The following is an 18,966-nucleotide window of genomic DNA, read 5'->3' on the forward strand; positions in this document are numbered from 1 at the left end:
GCCTCTTCATGAAGGTCGCGCCACTTGTGCTCCGCCTCAGCAGCACACCTCATTGCAATCGCTGCACACCACTGTCTACCACAGCGTTCCGCCTCTCAAACCTTAACAGCCTACAAGGTATATCCCCGTTATGCGCTTTATGCAGTCTCAGATCGCCTTGCCTTAAAGATACTACTTTCCGTAATGTGCAGCTCCAGATATGTGCGCTCTATTTAATTTAGAGAACGTCACTTTATATTGCCTACAGCAACGCAGACTTCAATGCAACAGTACAGCAGGCCTCCACAGCACAACTCTTACATTTCTGTTGCTGTAGTAGTCTTCAGCTGCAGCACATGCAGGCGCTCACAATGTCGGCCACAAACGTGTTCACAGGCAGTGCCAAAGGCCAGTGTGCCGGCTGCCACAGCACCGCGCCAACTCAAGCTTCACAATCTACGCGAGCCATAACAAGCCATTTGTTCGTGCATTCAGTATTGTGAGGTATTTGCCTGCGCAGTCCAAGATAACTATTTCAGACAGGCATCCTCGCCGCTGCTGCATCCAGGCCGCCTCTGTGCTACCACATGCATTCCAGGCCTCAAGTCTGTCTCACAGGGGAGGGGGGGTGAGGAGTCAGTGAAAGTGTGAGCGGGGGACACCGGGGTTCGTACCCTGTATAGGATATGGTACCAGCCGTGGATCTGGAAAGGACCGGCCTGGAACAGAGGGATGAAGACCACAGTGCAGGAAGTGGCAGCACTGAGATCTCTAAACTAGGGAGGGTGGAGCTTGCAGACTTTCACTCCGTGCAATTCCAAGGAGTTACTTAATAACTCTGCGAGATGCTGCAGAATTCCGAGAGCAGGCAGAATTTGGCAGATCAAGCTGCTTGCGCTGATTTTTAGCTACGGGAGCTTGTTCCACGCTGTAAATTCAGTGCAAACAGTGCCACGCTGCGTGCCAGAGGGCGCTGCTTCTTCCTGCCACTCGAGTAGATTTTCTATTCAAGCAGCAGTTTTCTCAACGCGACCTGCCATGACCCACCTGCGTTGAGAAATCTCACCGGGAGGTGTTGTAGGGCCCAAAATTCACACATGGGGATTCAAATTGACCTCGCCAAATTAATATGCATGCTTTAACTTGGTCTTTAAAAATATCATTGGTATGCCTCAACAATCCTTTTAACATAGGCAACATTTGTTTTGTTTTGTGTGTTTCTCCTAAGGTATTTATTGAATAGGAAATCCTCTTCTAGGGCTTCTTTGTGTAAGGTTACGCCATAATTGGCTGCCCTAGCAATCAACTCCTGAAATGCAGTATTATCGTCAGGAGGGGAAGGTTTTGCTGGATATAGATCGGGTCTGTATCTTGAGGTGTATCTATATTATAGTCATCCCATGGACCAGTTGATGTCTGATGATAATTATCGTCATATTCTCCTGAATAAGGATTTGGGTTAGGAGAATCTGGTGGTGTAATATGTAGAGGATCTATATATGTTATAATGGAAATTGGTAAAGAAGGTGGAGGGGTTTGAGGAATGTTAATAGGGCTGGTAGCCATGTCCTTTTTCTTCTTCAGAGTAATTTTGAAATCAGTGTCTGCCTTCCTTTTTGAAGTTATTACTGGTTTAGCTGTTGAGTGTCCAGTATCAGGATTTATATGAATCTTCTTTTGTTTGGGATCCAGCTTCTCTTTCATTTTTTCCCAAAATCATCTCGGGTGATCCTAAGGGAGCGTCTTTTTGTTTCGGTGCCAAAATTTACAATGCCGATCTGGATTTGTTTTTTTTCTCTTTCGGTCCAGAATGTTTTGGAACCGAAGGTGTATCATCTCGGCTCTGGCTTGGGCCCGAGACGAAGGCTTGATTGTCTGTTTTGGTGCCGAGCCCAAGGGTGGGGCATTGGAAGCAGTCTCTCGGTGCTGACCATGGCCAACAGGCAGTGGTGGCCCAGAACCCTTTTGTTTGGTGGAAGTTTGGGAGGCAGAGGGACTTTATTACTCACAGTACCCGGTCCCGCTGGAACTTCTTCGGACTCCAACTCAATCTCCGAATATAGTCATCTGTCAACATAAGCTTTAGGTTAGTGCAGCTATGTTTTTAATTGATGTTACCTTCAGATGCCCATTGATGACTTCATCAATAGAAGAATAACATTATTCCAGGGAAAAGCATAATTATAACAGAAACAGAGGTATTGTTTCCACTTTTTTTTCATAATTTATTGAAAATAGTCATGCTAAAATACCTGTAGTTTGCTACAGCATTGGTTAGTTTGCATTATCAAGTTTTTTCACGTTAATTTAGGAAGTATGGGTATCTCTCATGTTATTTCTTCTGTATTTTTACATTTCATCAGTATCACAAACAAAATGGAAGAAACTAGGCAAAACATCCATCAAGGTTCATTACACGGCTCGGTTTAATTTTCAGATTTATCATTTACACTGTAAGGCTTTAATGCATATGAGTTCTTTTTTTTAAAATATCCCCTCCCTCTCAAAATTAGGTAGAATTTGCTCTTCCCAAGATTTAAAAAACAAAAACAAATTAAATAAAATAAAAAAGTGAGACATAAAAAAACTCTTGCGTCTTGTGCATGACACCAGCAGATTCGGCACATTTTCACTGCCGGCAGTGGTGATCGGACTTGTAGGAATATTAATAGGAAAAATTGCCCTAAATGAAGAAAACACTAGAAATTGATCAATACAACCAGGAATGAATTTCAGATCACTAATTACTGAGAGGCCTTAAAACCATCAGATTCAAGCATCTGAAAATTCTGGGACAAATTCTAACCAATCTTTCAAGTCTACATTAAAAAGGGAAAGGGGCATGTTGACCTACCCCACAATCTGTACGCATTTGCTCACGATAGCTGGAGATGCCTTTACCCACTAGCAAGAAAACAGTATTCTGGTCACCTGAGCTGGTTATTGCTTTCCCCCCCAAAGGGGGAGGGAAGACAGGGTATATGGCAGACCTTTTCAGGTGAACAAAGAAAATGAAAGCTGAAATACTTTAGCACCTCACCTGCACACAAGATTGCACAATGGGCTGGGATTTTATATGGCAAAAAACCTAGAAGCGCCTCCCTGTAGGCAACCCTCCCACCCAAGCACCAAAAAGGTTACCTCATCACTGACATCCCATTCAAAAATACCCCCCCACCCCTTTTCAAAAACAAAATGCTACACAAGTGATCATAGCAGCTATATAACGTGAAGTCCTCTGGTGACAAAGTTTCAAAAAGAGACATAGATAGGGAAGTGGAGGACAAATGGGCCCCCACCCAACATGAAGCAGCCCAAATAATGTCTATGTGAAGTGTTGCTAAAAAATCAAATACACCATAGTCTTCTATTGCAACACCCTCTCTTTCCTCTCACTCACCTCTCCCCCAGTCTGTCCTTTCCTCTCTAAATAAAAAATAAAAAAACATGGCTCTCTGGTTCGCTGTCCTTACACATTGTGCCATTTTGATTATGTCTCCTATGTGAACTGTGAAGTACTGCATACACCTTCTAACATCAAGTTTCAAGGTCAACTTTTGTTTGCAAAAGCAAAACTATCTCCCCCCAGGGTTGATGTTGCAATACACCAGTGTTAAGAAAGCTGGAGCAATATTGCCCACTTTCCTATTTCACAATGACAAGCTAACAAGTCAGTGGCCAAAGAAGAGAAGTTGCATAAAAAGGCTTTGATGCCTTGGTACCAGTGTTCTGCCTGCTCTGGGCTACGAAGCGCAAGAAAAGCTTGACGTGTGGAATGACAAAATCATTGAGAGGATTTAGAAATTTTATTTCCTTAATTGAGTTGGTACTACCTGGGGTCCTTTAATTTGCTGGCTCAGGCAGTGTACAATGGTATTTGTTACTCCATAAAGGAGTTTACATGCATTCTCGCAAAAATACTGCATACGCTGGTGTATTTTAAAGAGTGCCATTTGAGTTTGTACGACTACCTGGTGCATGAGAAATTTGCCATTTTCCAGCATGGAACAACCTATCTGCTGAATTGTCAGCATTGGTGGTAGGAAAAAATGGGAAACGAGGATTGCCTTGTACAATCTGTCTGGAGTAACACTTTTACCATTTCTTTTCATAGATCAAGGGAATAAAAGGACTTATTTTTGAAGGCAGGGCTAAAAACTACTATCCTCACTATCTGCACCTTGAATATAGTGGATAGTTGAAGTGACATAGTAAAGCTCTCTAGCTATTTAAGTCCGGTTTCTGCTGCCAGTGCTTCCAGCGAACTTAAAGCCCAAACCGATCACGCGCCCATGTATATTACAAAAGGGCTAAGGAAGGCACAATCCTTAAACGGGTAGGAGGACCAATTATATGTAAAACATTCTTCCCCTCTCTACTTTACACCTGGATCAGTGTTTTAAATGATTCATTTTAGATTTATAATCTGTGAAGAGAATGCCTCTCAGGGGAATGTGGAACATAATTTTCCATTATGGGGTGAACTTGAGAACGTTTCATGAGCACTTTTACTAGACGTGAATCAGAGACCAAATTAGTAAAGAAACCGAGTGTTGGTGTGGGAGTTTAGCTAGTGGACAAACAGCTAAACCTAAATTGGTAAGAGCTACAGGAACAAGCAGCAAGTATATTACTCCATCACGTAGCCTCTGATCATTCTTTCCATTGGATTCCTCATGGTGCTCCATCAACCACTCAGCAACTTATTACCATGAATAGCCAATCAGATTGCAGCTCACGACTTCATGGCGCAGAGAGCAGAATGGGTAACAGTTGATCAATGGCCTGGGAATCAATAATGAGAAAGAAAGCATAGGCGCCAATCAAAATGTACAACTCTGAACCATCAAAGCAACCCTTCACAGTAAAAGCTCTCTCAGCCCAGCTTCGCAAACATCTCTGGCCTTCATTAAGGCACACAAAGGAAACTGAGTTTCATGCTTCTCCATGTTTACCCTTAAATGCTTACAAGAGAGTCTCTCCCTTGGGCCGTCCCAGACAGAGTCACAACATGTGCTACTCAACCCGACATGGCCAATGTGTGCCCTCTTGGTATCTCCTTGGCATTCGTGCGGCCAATAGGTCTTCATGGGGCACAACTCACAATGGAACAGAATCATCCGTCCAGCTTAGAAAGGTTGAAGCATACGTCTCTAGTTGGCATATTGGCTCCCACTCGCAAGAGTTTTCGGGCCCTAGGCAGTGTAGTGCAGACTGGAGATTCAAGGCACGTTCTGTTGTCATGACAGAGGATCCAAACACAGTTAGGTTCAGAGATTTGAGTACTGCAGCTTTAAAAGCAAGGATGAGGTAAAGGAGGCATAAACGAATGTCTCTCCGCCGCTCCCCAGTCCCTTGCTATGGTTGACGGGCACTTGCTGGTGAACTTAAGCCGACACATTCACGTCCCTGAGTGAAATGGCCCCTGTGGAAGGTTCTGGAGTTTGGTCACTCAGAACCATGGTCGAGTCACTGCTGAACGAGTACACATTGGAGTCCGCACAGGAGGGGGCTGGGTTCACCCCTTGTGCCAGGATCTGCAGGATGGTTTTACGCAGATTAGGATGTAGCCGATGCTGGGTTTGGTAGAACACTTCCAGGGCAAACGGTTTCAAGGTGCTGGTACCAAGGTCTTCATACAGCGGAATAGTGTACATGCGAGACATCTGTAGAAACAGGATCACACGTCAGCAGAAAACAAGCAAAAACAACCACTACAATCAGAAGACCGTTACAGAAATGAACACAAGAGCACAGTCTGTTTATAAGGCAAGGCAATATTTATAAAAACACAATATCAAAGTACATGCTCATTCCGATAGGCAGCTGCGATAAAAGACAGCAGCAGATGCTCCATGGACCCAGTGTACGCAAGAGGAAGCAGTAAAGGCTCATTGAAAACAGTTTAAGCCAGAGAAAGCAGAGAGAGAGGTTTAACACAGAAATGGTCAATTATTGAGAGAGCAGAGCGTTATTACAGTTAAAAAACACAACAGATTCCCTCTACATTGATTTGTTAAAGTTCTAGGAAGTCACCGGATTTTGGAACCATCCGCAGCAGTAGGTCAAGTTCCATAGATATATTCAATAGGTACGCGAACGCGATTGAAACGAAATCACATCTCAAAAAGATCCAGAGATGAAACCGAGTTAGTCAGTTTATTTGGAACATTCCCATGACAGCCACAGTTGAGAGACAACTTTTCTTTTCTAACAATCTGTAGCTGTAAGGAGTTGACTGTTCAAACCGGATGCCTGAAAACTCTCAAGACCTAGTCTAAACGACCAATTTATTATGGATTAAATGCTTACGACAGCTCACCAAGTGAAATGTTTGCCTCCAATGAATGCAGTAGTCCGCAGTTCACAAATTCTATTACTGGTAAAACCAACTAAGCCTTACGCCCATCAGAGATTGAGAAGAAGCTGAGCTTCAGCTGGCAAGGTAAATCTCCATGGTCATCTGAAGAATAGGGTCCTGAAAAGGCTTGCCTCACAACAAATGGTTGCTGTTCCACAGCTGTTCATAAAGGGGGTGGTGATGGACAGAGTGCCTGAATTAAGCAGAACACTTCTACCCAGTCAAAAGATCAGGGCTTGATCCATCACCGTTTTTTAGCTCACTGCACCATCCCAGCTCAGAACCTGGCTACATGCAAATTAGTCTGACCCTGGCCCAGTGCATCATGGGAACAGGGCAGACCAAACTACCAAGCCAATTCTTTACTGGAAACACTTGTGGTGGCCAAAACGATTCATAAAGGGGGTGGTGATGGACAGAGTGCCTGAATTAAGCAGAACACTTCTACCCAGTCAAAAGATCAGGGCTTGATCCATCACCGTTTTTTAGCTCACTGCACCATCCCAGCTCAGAACCTGGCTACATGCAAATTAGTCTGACCCTGGCCCAGTGCATCAAGCCCTGATCTTTTGACTGGGTAGGAGTGTTCTGCTTAATTCAGATGCTCTGTCCATCACCACCCCTTTTATGAATCGTTTTGGCCACTATAGGAGTGGAAGGGTATGCTCAGACATGAGTCCCTTGCTCACTGCACCATCAGGATTCAAGCAAGCCGGGCCGAAGACGGCTGCAATGCCAGAAACCGGTCCCCGGAAGCTTGTTTCCTTTCCAGTAAAGAATTGGCTTGGTAGTTTGGTCTGCCCTGTTCCCATGATGCACTGGGCCAGGGACAGACTCATTTGCATGTAGCCAGGTTCTGAACTGGGATGGTGCAGTGAGCTAAAAAACGGTGATGGATCAAGCCCTGATCTTTTGACTGGGTAGGAGTGTTCTGCTTAATTCAGATGCTCTGTCCATCACCACCCCTTTTATGAATCGTTCCACAGCTGTAGCAAGTGGTGGGCGCTGGCCATTATACACTAGATCTTCCATGTGACCCTCCACTTGTGACCATTGTGCTGCTAGGCACTGTTATAGAGTTCACGTGCAGTCAGGCGTGGATAAAAATTGCGATACAAGATGCCAACATGCAGAATATGCGCACAGTTGTCAGCTTGAGCTCTTGATCAGCCAATCATTGAGGTGGGAAAATACATGAATTTCCTCTCTTTAGGTATGCTGCGACCACCACCAGGCATGTGGGGTAGACACTTTGGACAGTGGTGACACCGAATCGAAGTACCTAAAACTAGTAATGCTTGCCACTTACCATGAACCGCGGGTGGCGTTGGTGGGCTGGATGGATGTGGAAGTATACATCCTTGAGGTCTAATGCTGGCAGGTAGTTGCCTTGTAGTAGAGGCATGACATCCTGAAGCATTTCCATGTAAAATATTCTGATAAGATGTATCTGTTGAGTTGTCTGTGGCACAGTATGGATCTGAGTGAGCCGCCGTTGTGGAGGTATGAGGAAGTGGAGTGAGTGAACTCCCTTGCCCCGATGATTGCTGGGTAATGGTTCGAAAACACTCTTTTGAAGGAGAGCTTGAACCTCCTTCTATAGCAGCCATTGGTGGTCGCTGCTTAATGTGTGCCGGGGGGGGGGGGGGGTATTTAGCGGTGTTATGAGTTATAGGCAATATTCATGCTAAACTAGGACTAGTACACAATTGTCTGTTGTGATTTTCTGCTAGTGGGCTAGGAAGTCTTGAAGCCTATCTCAGACAGGTGTTAAATGATCAGGAGGGAAGGACAGGAAAGTAACTGTTTTGTCAGTGGTGGCTTCATTCTCGCAGCCTCCTTTATCCTTTATACCTGCCCTGGTTGTTCTTTTCTATACACCGTTCTAAAACATCCCTTTGGAAACTGTTGATGGTAGCTTTGCTGCTGCCTCTGGTAGGATGGATGTGTGTGTGTGTGTGTGTGTGTGTGCGCATAGAGAAGAGGCTTTATAACCTGCTCTATGCTGATGTCTGCGAAAGGAGCCACTTAGAATAGACATTTGAAGAACTGCCATGGCCTTTGCTGTGACTGAAAACCTCTTTTTAACTTCTCCAACACTAGGTCAACTTGGGGTCCAAAGAGATGTCTGCAATCGAACAACAAGTTGAGCCAACATTGTTGGACCCAGAAAAATCGAGAAGGATGGTGGTACAAGTCTTGGTAGTCTTGAGACTAGACTACAGTAACTCTCTGTACCTTGGCTCCCCAAATATGTCACAGATAGCTTGCAGGTGGTGCAGAATGCAGCAGCTAGACTGCTTCTCAAGATCCCCAGGCATCAGTCAGTTAGATCATTCATGAGGGAGCTACACTGGCTGCCAGTTCAGGCCAGGATTAAAGTCAAGACCCTCTGCCAGGCTCACAAAGCCATGCATGGGAGAGGCCCCACTACGTTAAGAACCTTGATCTCTCATTATTCCCCCGTAGATGCGCTAGGTCAGGAGCTAGTTTCCTGATGAATACAACAAAAGTTAAGAGAGCAAGATGTGGTGGATGATCCTTTTCACACCTGGTCCCCAAACTTTGGAATAGCTTGGACCCAGAAGTATGGCTAATCAAAAATTAACAGTGTTTTAGAAAAAAACTAAAAACGTGACTGTTCCCGTAAAGATCTTGCATGATGTCGGACCTCCCTTTTCAGCCCTGGGATGCCTGCGGGTAGCCATGCGCTTTATAAATCCCTAAACCTAAACTTCTGGCTTAAAGACAGAGGAATGCAGCCTGGCATGCCATCTAATTAGTATACTTTTATTAATACCCCCGCTGCACTGTCAGTAGTGTTGAGGGCACAGCAGACAATGGTGTTGGAAATAGTCTTTCCTTCTGCTAAAAGTTCATCTCCCCTTTGTTCATACTGTTTTAGGAGATCTTTGAGGAGATTGTGTACCTCATCCCAGTGTACCCTGTCATATTTGGAGAGTACACCGACAGAATTGGCTATTTTACAGTGCGCAGATACATGTACTTCTCTCCTCTTCCCTGCCGCATTTTGGTTTCCTTATCTTGAGGGGGAGCGTCTCCTGTGCCTTGTACATTTACGAGCTTGAGAGCAGTATGGGCTATTAATGAATCAGGTGGTAACTGTACCAGGATGTGAAGTAGATCATTTGGGGAGGCTATAATTTTTTGTCAACATGAAGGGTGAAAATTCTAGCCTTAATACGGTCTTTAAAGGCCTCTTCTGATGGTTTTAGCATTCCCTTTAACATGGTATGGAACTGGACCATGCAGTATGTTTTAGACAATGTCTCCAGGACTAAATCATGATCTTCATTGAGGACATCAATGCGCACCCTCTGGTAGGAGGCTGCCCTTGGGATTACCTCATGGTAGGAGATCATGTAACAGGGCTGGAGGGGGTGGCTTAACTGGATACATATCAGGGTCCGTCTTACCAGGTGGATCAATAGTGCAGTCCTTTCAAGTGTCCCTCTCTAAGCGAGGCTCATATGGAACATTATGGGGGTCTAGAAGGTAGCGTGGGCTCCCTTCCTTATGTAAACATTAAAGCAACCCCTCTAGAGTGCGTAGGAGGAGGTGGAGGAGGTTAATGAGGAGAAAGTGGATGTAGATGAGGTGGAAGGCTGGTGCCCACATCCTTGTATTTTCTCTGCTTTGGGGCTGGTGGAGGATCCAAAGTATTCTCCCCTTCAAACGTTAGCCTTCTTTTTCTAGGCAGAAAGTCTGTTGACTTTGCCAGAGCCTTTGGTACCATTTTCCCTGTTTGGGGATGAATAAACAAGTGCTTCTGCTCAGCATCAAACTCATCCTGCAGACACTGAAGAAGAGGTTGTTCCGAATCGTCTAATTTTATTTATTTATTTGTCTTATAAAGCGCCTGAATCACCCCAAATGGGGCATCTCCGCGCTGGCGGTAGACAAGGCTCCACGGTAGACAAGGCTCTTTTCAATACTGATTGGACTCTCAAAATCAAGGCTTGTTTCGACGGTGAGCATGGCTTCACCGCTGAAGTTTTAAGTTCTGGGATTGATTTTAGAACTGCTACAATCTTTAATGTGGAAGCCGATGCAAAAATGTCTTTTGGCCTCGAAGGCTTGTGATGGAGTTTCAGATTGGAAGGCCGGCTCAGTACCACGTCCGAAGGCAAAATGGTCTCAGTTCCAGAGTTTTTGGTCTGTGCCAGCCATGGCTCAAAGGCATTGGTGGTCTGGCTGATTGTCTTCAAGGTTCACGGCTATCAGCCAGGCCTTTACGACGGGAGTAGTCGTTCTCAGCTTAAGGCTGCTGGGCTGGGTCAAGGTGACCCTCAGAGGACATGGTGCTCACAGTTAATGCCTTATGTTATGTACGCAGCCACAGACTCTTCTTACTGTTTTCCCTCAGTCTTAGAGGAGAATTTTACATCAAACATTTGGAGACAACTGGGTATTTTCTGGTTCCAAATCTGTCTCGGTGTTCTGCTCCTTGAAAATATCAGAAGTGTCCGATTCCTAGTCCTGCATTTTCCTATGGGTTCACCTGCGCTCCGGTTGATGCTGATGGGTCTTTTTAGGCCCAAAGATAAGGCAGGTTAAACACGCGGTGTTGTGCTCCAGGCAGAGACAGAGGTTGTAGACTTGGTGGTGATCAGTCCAAGGGAATTTGTAGTGGCACTGTGGACAATATTGAAGAGGCATCCTTTCCATCACTCAGGGCACAGCTTTGTCGAGGAAGTTAGTGGGAAGGGGCCAAAAGCCCCAAAGAGGGCCCAAGGTCCTAACTTGTGGGCACCGAAGGCTTTAGACGTCTAGTACAGTGATTTGCAATGAAACTGGATTGATCGTCAAAGTGTTCTCTGATGCTACTGGGGGTCAAAGTGATGCAAAGAGAGGACCTAAAGAACTGCGCTGGCTGTGCTGAACACAAAGCTCCATCTATTCACGTCTGGACCCGATGGTAGTAAAAACAATCTAACAATAGAGTCGATCCACATATGCATTCCCAACTGAGGGAGGAGTCACTCCAACTAGTGACTAGAAAGAATTATTCGAAGAAACTTCAGAGCTCAACTCTAGATGGCAGGAGTATGCAGAGCGTGTGTCTACAGCAACACATGCTAAGAACATTTGAGTCTTTGTTTAACTTAATGTTAAAGCAGTGTAATTGCCCCCAGTTTCAACAACAGTTAAACTTATGATTGTCCTGCACATAACCCTTACAGGCCTAAACAGTAGCAGGACTGCTCATACGAATATCAACACTAGCTGACAAGCCCAAATACTCAACTAGACCCATCAGGCTCCAATGCACTAGCTCACGGCCTGCACAGTTCCATTGATACCTGAAACCTCTCCAGCTTACCCAGCCCATAAACATCACTCACCTGGCTCTCCAGAAAGCGCCGAACCTTGTAAAGATCTGGATAATAGTTGTTGCGGACAACAATCTGTAACCAGCGGATACGGATTTCAGCATTCATAGAGTCCAGCAGGCACGAATAACACTGTGAAAGTTTCATCATGACCTCTGTAGAACAGGACAAATATGCAAGTGAGATGAAGAGTGCAGGAGTTGTCAAGGTTACAGTGGAGGACAAGCAGCTATGGGATGTGAGGAAGTTGGAGGAAGGCAGCTATTATGGTTGTGGCAGATTACACATCTCTATTGTGATAAGTTACAAAGTTCAAATGATAGTCAGCAATTTCGCAACAAATATTTATCATGCACATACTTAATTCTGAGTTGGGGGAATTTGCGAAGCATGTACCTGAGACTGTCTCCTCTCACTAGCTGTGTAAATATAAAGCGACTATTCCTCTTAACAAAAATTTGGAGAACTGCATCTGAAGCCCTCCTAAACTGTGAAGTCATCCACACACTACCACTAATGTGCATTAATTCAATGGAAGGACCATATCTTTGGCACATCTGCCCTGACTGTCTGAGTGGCATTTGAACTGAAGTAAACCCATACACAAACACACCAACAAACAGGCTCTGCCTCTTCCTTTCACTGATGGGTGCAGACCAAGCACCCCTTATGGATCCGTGACGTGCCCCGCACAGCGGGTTGCAAAGAGAGCTAAATAGCATGGTATGAAGGTCCACGGCCCCTTCCTAGTGGCCTCTGTGGACGGACGCCTCCCTGTGCAATGGTCAGTGGGGGGTGGAGTCCCCTGTGCAGACAGCAGTCCATGACAGCCAAGCAGCCCCTTATCAAGCCTTGATAAGGAATATGCTACTTACCAGTATGCATCTGTTCTTGGCATAGAGGGCTGCAGAGTGGTACATTTATGAATAGATCGCCATCTGGTGTTGGGCTCGGATGATTGCACTTGTTTTTCTTCTGGAGAAGTCTTTGTCGTCATCGATGACTCCTCCTCTGGGTGCTAGTGCGCATGGGCATCGGCTCCATCCTTAGATTGTTTTGCCATAGTAGGGTTAGATGGAGTAGTGTAGTAGAATACATAAAGATATGCCCATGTAAGTGTATCTAAATAAGATAATGTTGGGACAGACACAGGTTTCCGGGGAGGCAGGGAGGGCATGTACCACTCTGCAGCCCTCTATGCCAAGAACAGATGCATACTGGTAAGTAGCATATTCCGTTCGAGGCATATGGGCTGCAGATGGTACATTTATGAATAGATTATACAGCAGTTACCTCCCTAGCGGTGGTCACCCGTGTCTGTCACAACTGTTTGAAATAGAGTTTTTAATACAGCTTGGCCCACTCTGGCTTGTTGTGTAGCCTGCACATCAACACAGTAGTGCTTTGTAAAGGTATGTGGTGTAGACCAAGTTGCTGCTCTACATATGTCATCTAGGGGAATGTTTCCTAAGAATGCCATAGATGCTCCTAGCTTACGTGTAGAATGAGCTCTAGGAGGAACAGTTAATGTTCTCTTTGCTTTTATGTAACATATTTGTATACATCTTATAATCCATCTAGCGATGCCTGCTTTAGAGATAGGATTGCCCTTATATGTTGGGGAAAATGCTACAAATAGTTGTTTAGTTTTCCTGAAATTTTGTGTCCTTTCTATGTAGTACAAAATGGCCCTTTTGACATCTAGTGTATGTAGGGCCCTTTCTGCTACCGTCTGTGGCTTTGGGAAAAAGACTGGTAGTTCCACCGGTTGATTGATGTGAAATGCTGAAATTACTTTAGGCAAGAACTTTGGGTTTGTTCTAAGAACCACTTTATTCTGATGTAATTGTAGGAATGGTTCTTGTATTGTCAGTGCCTGTAAATCACTTAATCTCCTGAGTGAGGTAATGGCTATAAGAAAGGCCACCTTCCATGTAAGGAATTGTATTTCACACCTATGCATAGGTTCGAAAGGTGGTCCCATTAGTCTGGTGAGTACTACGTTGAGGTTCCAGACCGGTGAAGGTGGTAATCTTGGTGGAATGACTCTTTTAAGGCCTTCCATGAAGGCTTTTATCGCTGGCACTCTAAACAGGGATATGTGCTGCCTGTTTTGTAGGTACGCTGCTATAGCTGCTAGATGTACTCTGATAGATGTATACGCGAGATTACATTGCTGTAAGTGTAGTAAGTAGCAAATAATCTCCTTTGTTGATACGTCCAGAGGGTTGATATTATTAGTGGTACAGTATATAGCAAACCTCTTCCACTTAGCTGCGTAGCATGCTCTGGTGGTGGGACGTCGCGCTTGCTTAATTATCTCCATGCAATTTGGGGGTAGATCTAAGTAACCAAATTCTAGGATTTCAGGAGCCAGATCGCTAGGTTCAGTTGTGTGGGATCTGGGTGCATTATTTCTCCATGGTTCTGTGTAAGGTGCATGGGTAGAATTCTTAGCTTTTGGTGTGGCACTTGTGAGAGTTGCAAGAGCGTGGTGAACCACGGTTGTCGTGCCCACGTGGGTGCTACTAGTATCATGGTCATTGAGTGTTGTTGCAGCTTTCTGACCACTAATGGGATTAGTGGGCGAGGGGGAAAAGCGTATGCAAATTTGTTGGACCAATTTATCCATAACGCATTGCCCTGCGACAGGTGGTGTGGGTACCTGGACCCGAAGCTTTGGCATTTTGCGTTCTGATGAGTGGCAAAGAGGTCTATCTCTGGTTGTCCCCATCTTTGGAAGAATGGTTGCAGTATTTGTTGGTGCAGTTCCCATTCGTGTATTTGTTCCGACTGTCTGCTTAAGATGTCTGCTATCTGGTTTTGAACTCCTGGTAGGTGTTCTGCTAACAGATAGATGTTTTGAGGAATGGCCCATCTCCAAATTTCCTGCGCTAGTCTGGATAGTTGGAGAGAGTGCGTCCCCCCCTGTTTTTGAATATAATACATTGCTGTCATGTTGTCTGTTCCGATCAGGACTGCTTTGTTGGTAACATGCATTTGAAAGGCTTTCAATGCTAGAAACACTGCTAGTAGTTCTAGATGATTGATGTGCAGCCTTCTTTCCTGCACACTCCATCTTCCTTGTACTGTATATTTCTCCATATGCGCTCCCCATCCCGTGAGCGATGCGTCCGCTGTTATTGTCACCTGTGGAATTGGTTCTAGGAACGACCGCCCCTTGGCAATGTTTGTTGTGTTCCACCACTTCAGAGAGCGGTGTGTGCGGTCGTCTACCAACACCAGATCTGTAATCTGTCCTTCAGCCTGATTCCACTGTGTCGCTAAACATTCTTGTAGCGGACGCATTTGTAATTTGGCATATGGTATTAGCAGTATGCAGGATGACATCATCCCTAATAGCTGCATGAACACTCTTGCTGTTAGTGAGTGTTGTGGCTGAAATCTTTGAATGATTGTAAGCATTGTCTGGATCCTGACTGGATTGGGGTATACTTTGGCTTTTTCTGTGTCTATAGTAACCCCTAAATATTGTTGAACCTTGCTTGGTTGCAGGTGTGACTTTGTGTAGTTCACAGTGAACCCTAGTTGGTGCAGCATGTGAATTGTCTTCTGTGTGTTCTGAAGACATTCTTCTTGCGACTTGGCCTTTATTAGCCAGTCGTCCAAGTATGGGAAGACATGTATTTGTTGTCTTCTTAGGTGGGCTGCAACCACTGCTAGGCATTTTGTGAACACCCTTGGTGCCGTCGTGACACCAAACGGAAGGACTTTGAACTGATAATGTTGTCCTTCTACCACAAACCTTAGATATTTCCTGTGGGCTTTGTGAATCGGGATATGAAAGTAAGCGTCTTTTAGATCCAGTGTAGAAAGAAAGTCCCCTTTCTTCAGTAAAGGAAGTACTTGTTGGAGCGTGACCATGTGGAAATGTTCCGAATTTATGTATGCGTTGAGAGGTCTTAGGTCTAGTATTGGCCTTAGAGACCCGTCCTTGTTGGGAATTAGGAAGTATAGGGAGTATACTCCTGTTCCTTGTTGTTGCTTTGGAACCTTCTCTATGGCATGCTTTTGTAGCAGAGATAGTACTTCTTGTTTTAACAGTGTTAAGTGATCTTGTTTCATTGGACGCTGTTTGGGGGGGATGTTTGGTGGGGTAGATGTGAGTTCCAGGCAATAACCATGTTGGATAATATGTCTCACCCACCTGTCTGATGTGATGTTTTCCCAGACAGGTAGGAACTGTGATAGGCGTCCCCCGACCGGTGTTATATGGTCTGGGGGGAGCTGTATGAAGTCACTGCTTTGGGGTTGGAGAGTTGCGGTTGTTGTTGTTTCCGCGACCTCTACCCTTGTTGTTGTTACCTCTGTAACTACCTCTAGAATTACCTCTGGGTGATGTCGGTGTAAAAGAGGTTTGTTGCTGGCTTGTACCTGTATTTTTGGATCCTCCTCTATCGGTGGACCTACGAAAGGAACCTCTTTGGGTCGGCTGTTGCAATGCTCCCATTGATTTAGCCGTTTCCGTATCCTTTTTCATCTTTTCTAAGGCCTCATCTGTCCCTGTGCCGAAAAGTGTTTTCTCATCAAAAGGTTGGTTCAGTAATGAAGTTTGCACCTCTTGTTTGAACCCTGAAACCCTGAGCCATGCATGTCTCCTTAACATGATGCTTGTGTTTATGGATCTTGCTGCAGTGTCTGCCGCGTCTAGGGGCGCACTTGATTGAAGTGTTAGTAATTAACTTCCCTTCCTGTATGAGTTGATCTGCCCTCTTTTGATGTTCTTTAGGGAGATGTGTGATGAGTTTTTCTAACTCATCATAATGCGCTCTGTCATACCTTGCAAGTAGTGCTTGTGTATTAGCTATGCGCCAGCTGTTTGCCGCTTGAGATGCTACTCTCTTGCCAGAGGCATCTATTAGCTTAGACTCTTTGTCAGGAGGTGGAGCTTCTCCTGTAGATAAAGAGTTTGCTCTCTTACGAGCGTTTGTGACCACTAGTGAGTCTAGAGGAATTTGTCCTTTGATGAATATTGGGTCTTTTGGAGCTGCCCTATATTTCTTATCAATTCTTGGGTTCAGTACCCTAGCCCTCACCGGGTCTTTGAATATCTCTGATGTGTGATTGAGAAGGCCCTTAAGCATTGGTAGTGTTCCTGATGTTCTTTGTGCAGCAGGTAGTGTTTCTAATAGGAAATCCTCTATTTGAGGTTCTGCATGTAGTTCTACCTTGTGGTATTTTGCTGCTCTATTAATGAGTTGCGCAAAACCAGTATTATCATCAGGAGGTGAAGGTTTTGACGGATACAATTCAGGGTCGTTATCGTTATCTGACCCAACATTGTACTGTTCCCATGGGTCTGCCTCCTCTGGGATTGTGTCTTCATCATCCCCAGGATGTTCTCCCTCCCCTGTGTCACTTTCTACGTCTGTTGTAGGTGTAGATGGTCGTGTGGGAGGAATAGTTGGCCTATTGTGAGGAGTAGGAGAAGAGGGTGTGTCTCTAGAATGTGGGGAAGGGGGAGGAGTTGTATTTGTCCCCATTGTTCTCTTCTTCGGAGGAGTTTTGTCGTCCAATTGTTCATTTTTCCTCTTTTTAGGTAGTTCTGTGACTAACTTGCCAGTTTGTGGATCAATAAACAGTCTTTTGTTTAGGATCGGTTTTATATTCCTGTGTCGGTACCACAGTTTTCGGGTCCGACAGGTGTTTTTTCTTCTGACTGTCCATTTGCATTTTCGGCACCGAGATTTTATTCGGATCCGATGTCTTCGGTATCGAGGGTGTCTTCGGTGTCGAGGTTGTTTTCGACGTCGAAGCATGTTTCGGTGTCGACATGGACTGTTTCGACTTCGAGCTTTCCTTGATATGGAGCTTCGGTGTCGATGTCGGGGTGGGTCGTTTATCGGAACTACCATGATGGGAGACCGAGTGTTTCGGCGGGGCGTCGGAAACGTTTTTCGGTTGTCTGACCGGGCTCGAGGGCGGGGTCGACACCGTGCGGGGTCTGTTCTTTGGTAAAGGGACGTCGTCACTCACGGTTTGTTGGACGTCGATTTCCTCGACGTCGGACTCGTCCGCTTCTGACCCCGCCTCGTCGCCCTCTTCTTCTCCTCTTCTGGGTGCTGGTCCTCGAACAGCTCCGGGATTGCTTGTGACTGCATTCTCGATACCTCGTGTCTTCGGGCTCGACAGTTTCTAATCGTCGATTTTGAGGAAAATGCTGCACAGGCCTCACAGTCCCTGGATTCGTGTTCAGGGGACAAGCAGAGGTTGCACACCTCGTGTAGGTCCTTGTGTGGGAACTTAGCACCACACGTTGGACATTTTTTGAATTTAGTCCTTTCCATGGACTCCGGGCTGGACTACGTCGAGCTGGTCTTCTCGTAGTCGTCTTTCTTCGAAACGCGTCGAGATGGAAGTGTAGTCGCGTTCGATAACAATACCGTCGAATTGGAAAGGGTTACGCGTCGAATATAACTTTCTTTATCGAAGTCGATCCGGAGCGCTTCGATCCTCATCCGAACCCGATGGCGGAAAAAAACAATCTAAGGATGGAGCCGATGCCCATGCGCACTAACACCCAGAGGAGGAGTCATCGATGACGACAAAGACTTCTCCAGAAGAAAAACATGTGCAATCATCCGAGCCCAACACCAGATGGCGATCTATTCATAAATGTACCATCTGCAGCCCATATGCCTCGAACATAATGATACCGAGGGGTAAACTATTTTAGTTTATTTATAGGGTGCAATAAATATCAGCTACTATGAATTTGTGAGGAATAGCATGCGGATAATGGTTTCTAACATACCAAAATCCAAAGGATACAGTAAATATCTTATGTTTTTCCCGTTACATTGTGGCGGGTTTGACCGGACCAAATTTAACGAATGTTGAGTTATTTAACGCATCAGATGTGCTAAATAAAACCAAACTCCGAAATCTGTCCCGTGCATTAACAGAGGTTTACACATGGGACGGAATTAACTGCCCAAAGTGTAATCAGGCCTGAAGAATTTAGTCCAGGGCTGCAGAACATTTAACTTTCAGGTCACCTTGCTGGGACTGACTCGAAATTATATCCACCTAATTGTTTTGAAGTTTACATGATCTCAGTCCAGTATTTATCACACAAGTGAAGCAGCTTACCAAAAATAACTATTTTACAATAGGTTTTAAGTTGCATTAGCGGAGACAGTAAGAACGAAAGGTGTATACAGTGTAAACTACTGACCAAGAATAGGGTAAACTATTATTTTTCTGCTGTGAAGTGTAGGGAAAGGTGCTTCTGTACGCAGGTGTCCGAGC

General features: G+C 45.1%; 1 protein-coding gene across 1 annotated transcript in view; it reads right to left on the bottom strand.

Moving 5' to 3' along the window:
• Nucleotides 1-2,178: 2,178 nt before the first annotated feature.
• The window catches only part of RNPEPL1 (arginyl aminopeptidase like 1), a 139,441-nt gene continuing 122,653 nt past the window's right edge, over nucleotides 2,179-18,966 (bottom strand). The window contains exons 10-11 of the mRNA XM_078665847.1: nucleotides 11,707-11,849; nucleotides 2,179-5,645 (exon numbers count right to left, since the gene is read on the bottom strand). Of these exons, the coding sequence (XP_078521973.1) occupies nucleotides 5,367-5,645; nucleotides 11,707-11,849 (422 nt within the window). The 3' untranslated portion in view covers nucleotides 2,179-5,366. The remainder of the gene's footprint in view (nucleotides 5,646-11,706; nucleotides 11,850-18,966) is intronic.

This window comes from Lissotriton helveticus, chromosome 11 (genome assembly GCF_964261635.1).
Source record: "Lissotriton helveticus chromosome 11, aLisHel1.1, whole genome shotgun sequence".
NCBI classification, from domain to species: domain Eukaryota; kingdom Metazoa; phylum Chordata; class Amphibia; order Caudata; family Salamandridae; genus Lissotriton; species Lissotriton helveticus.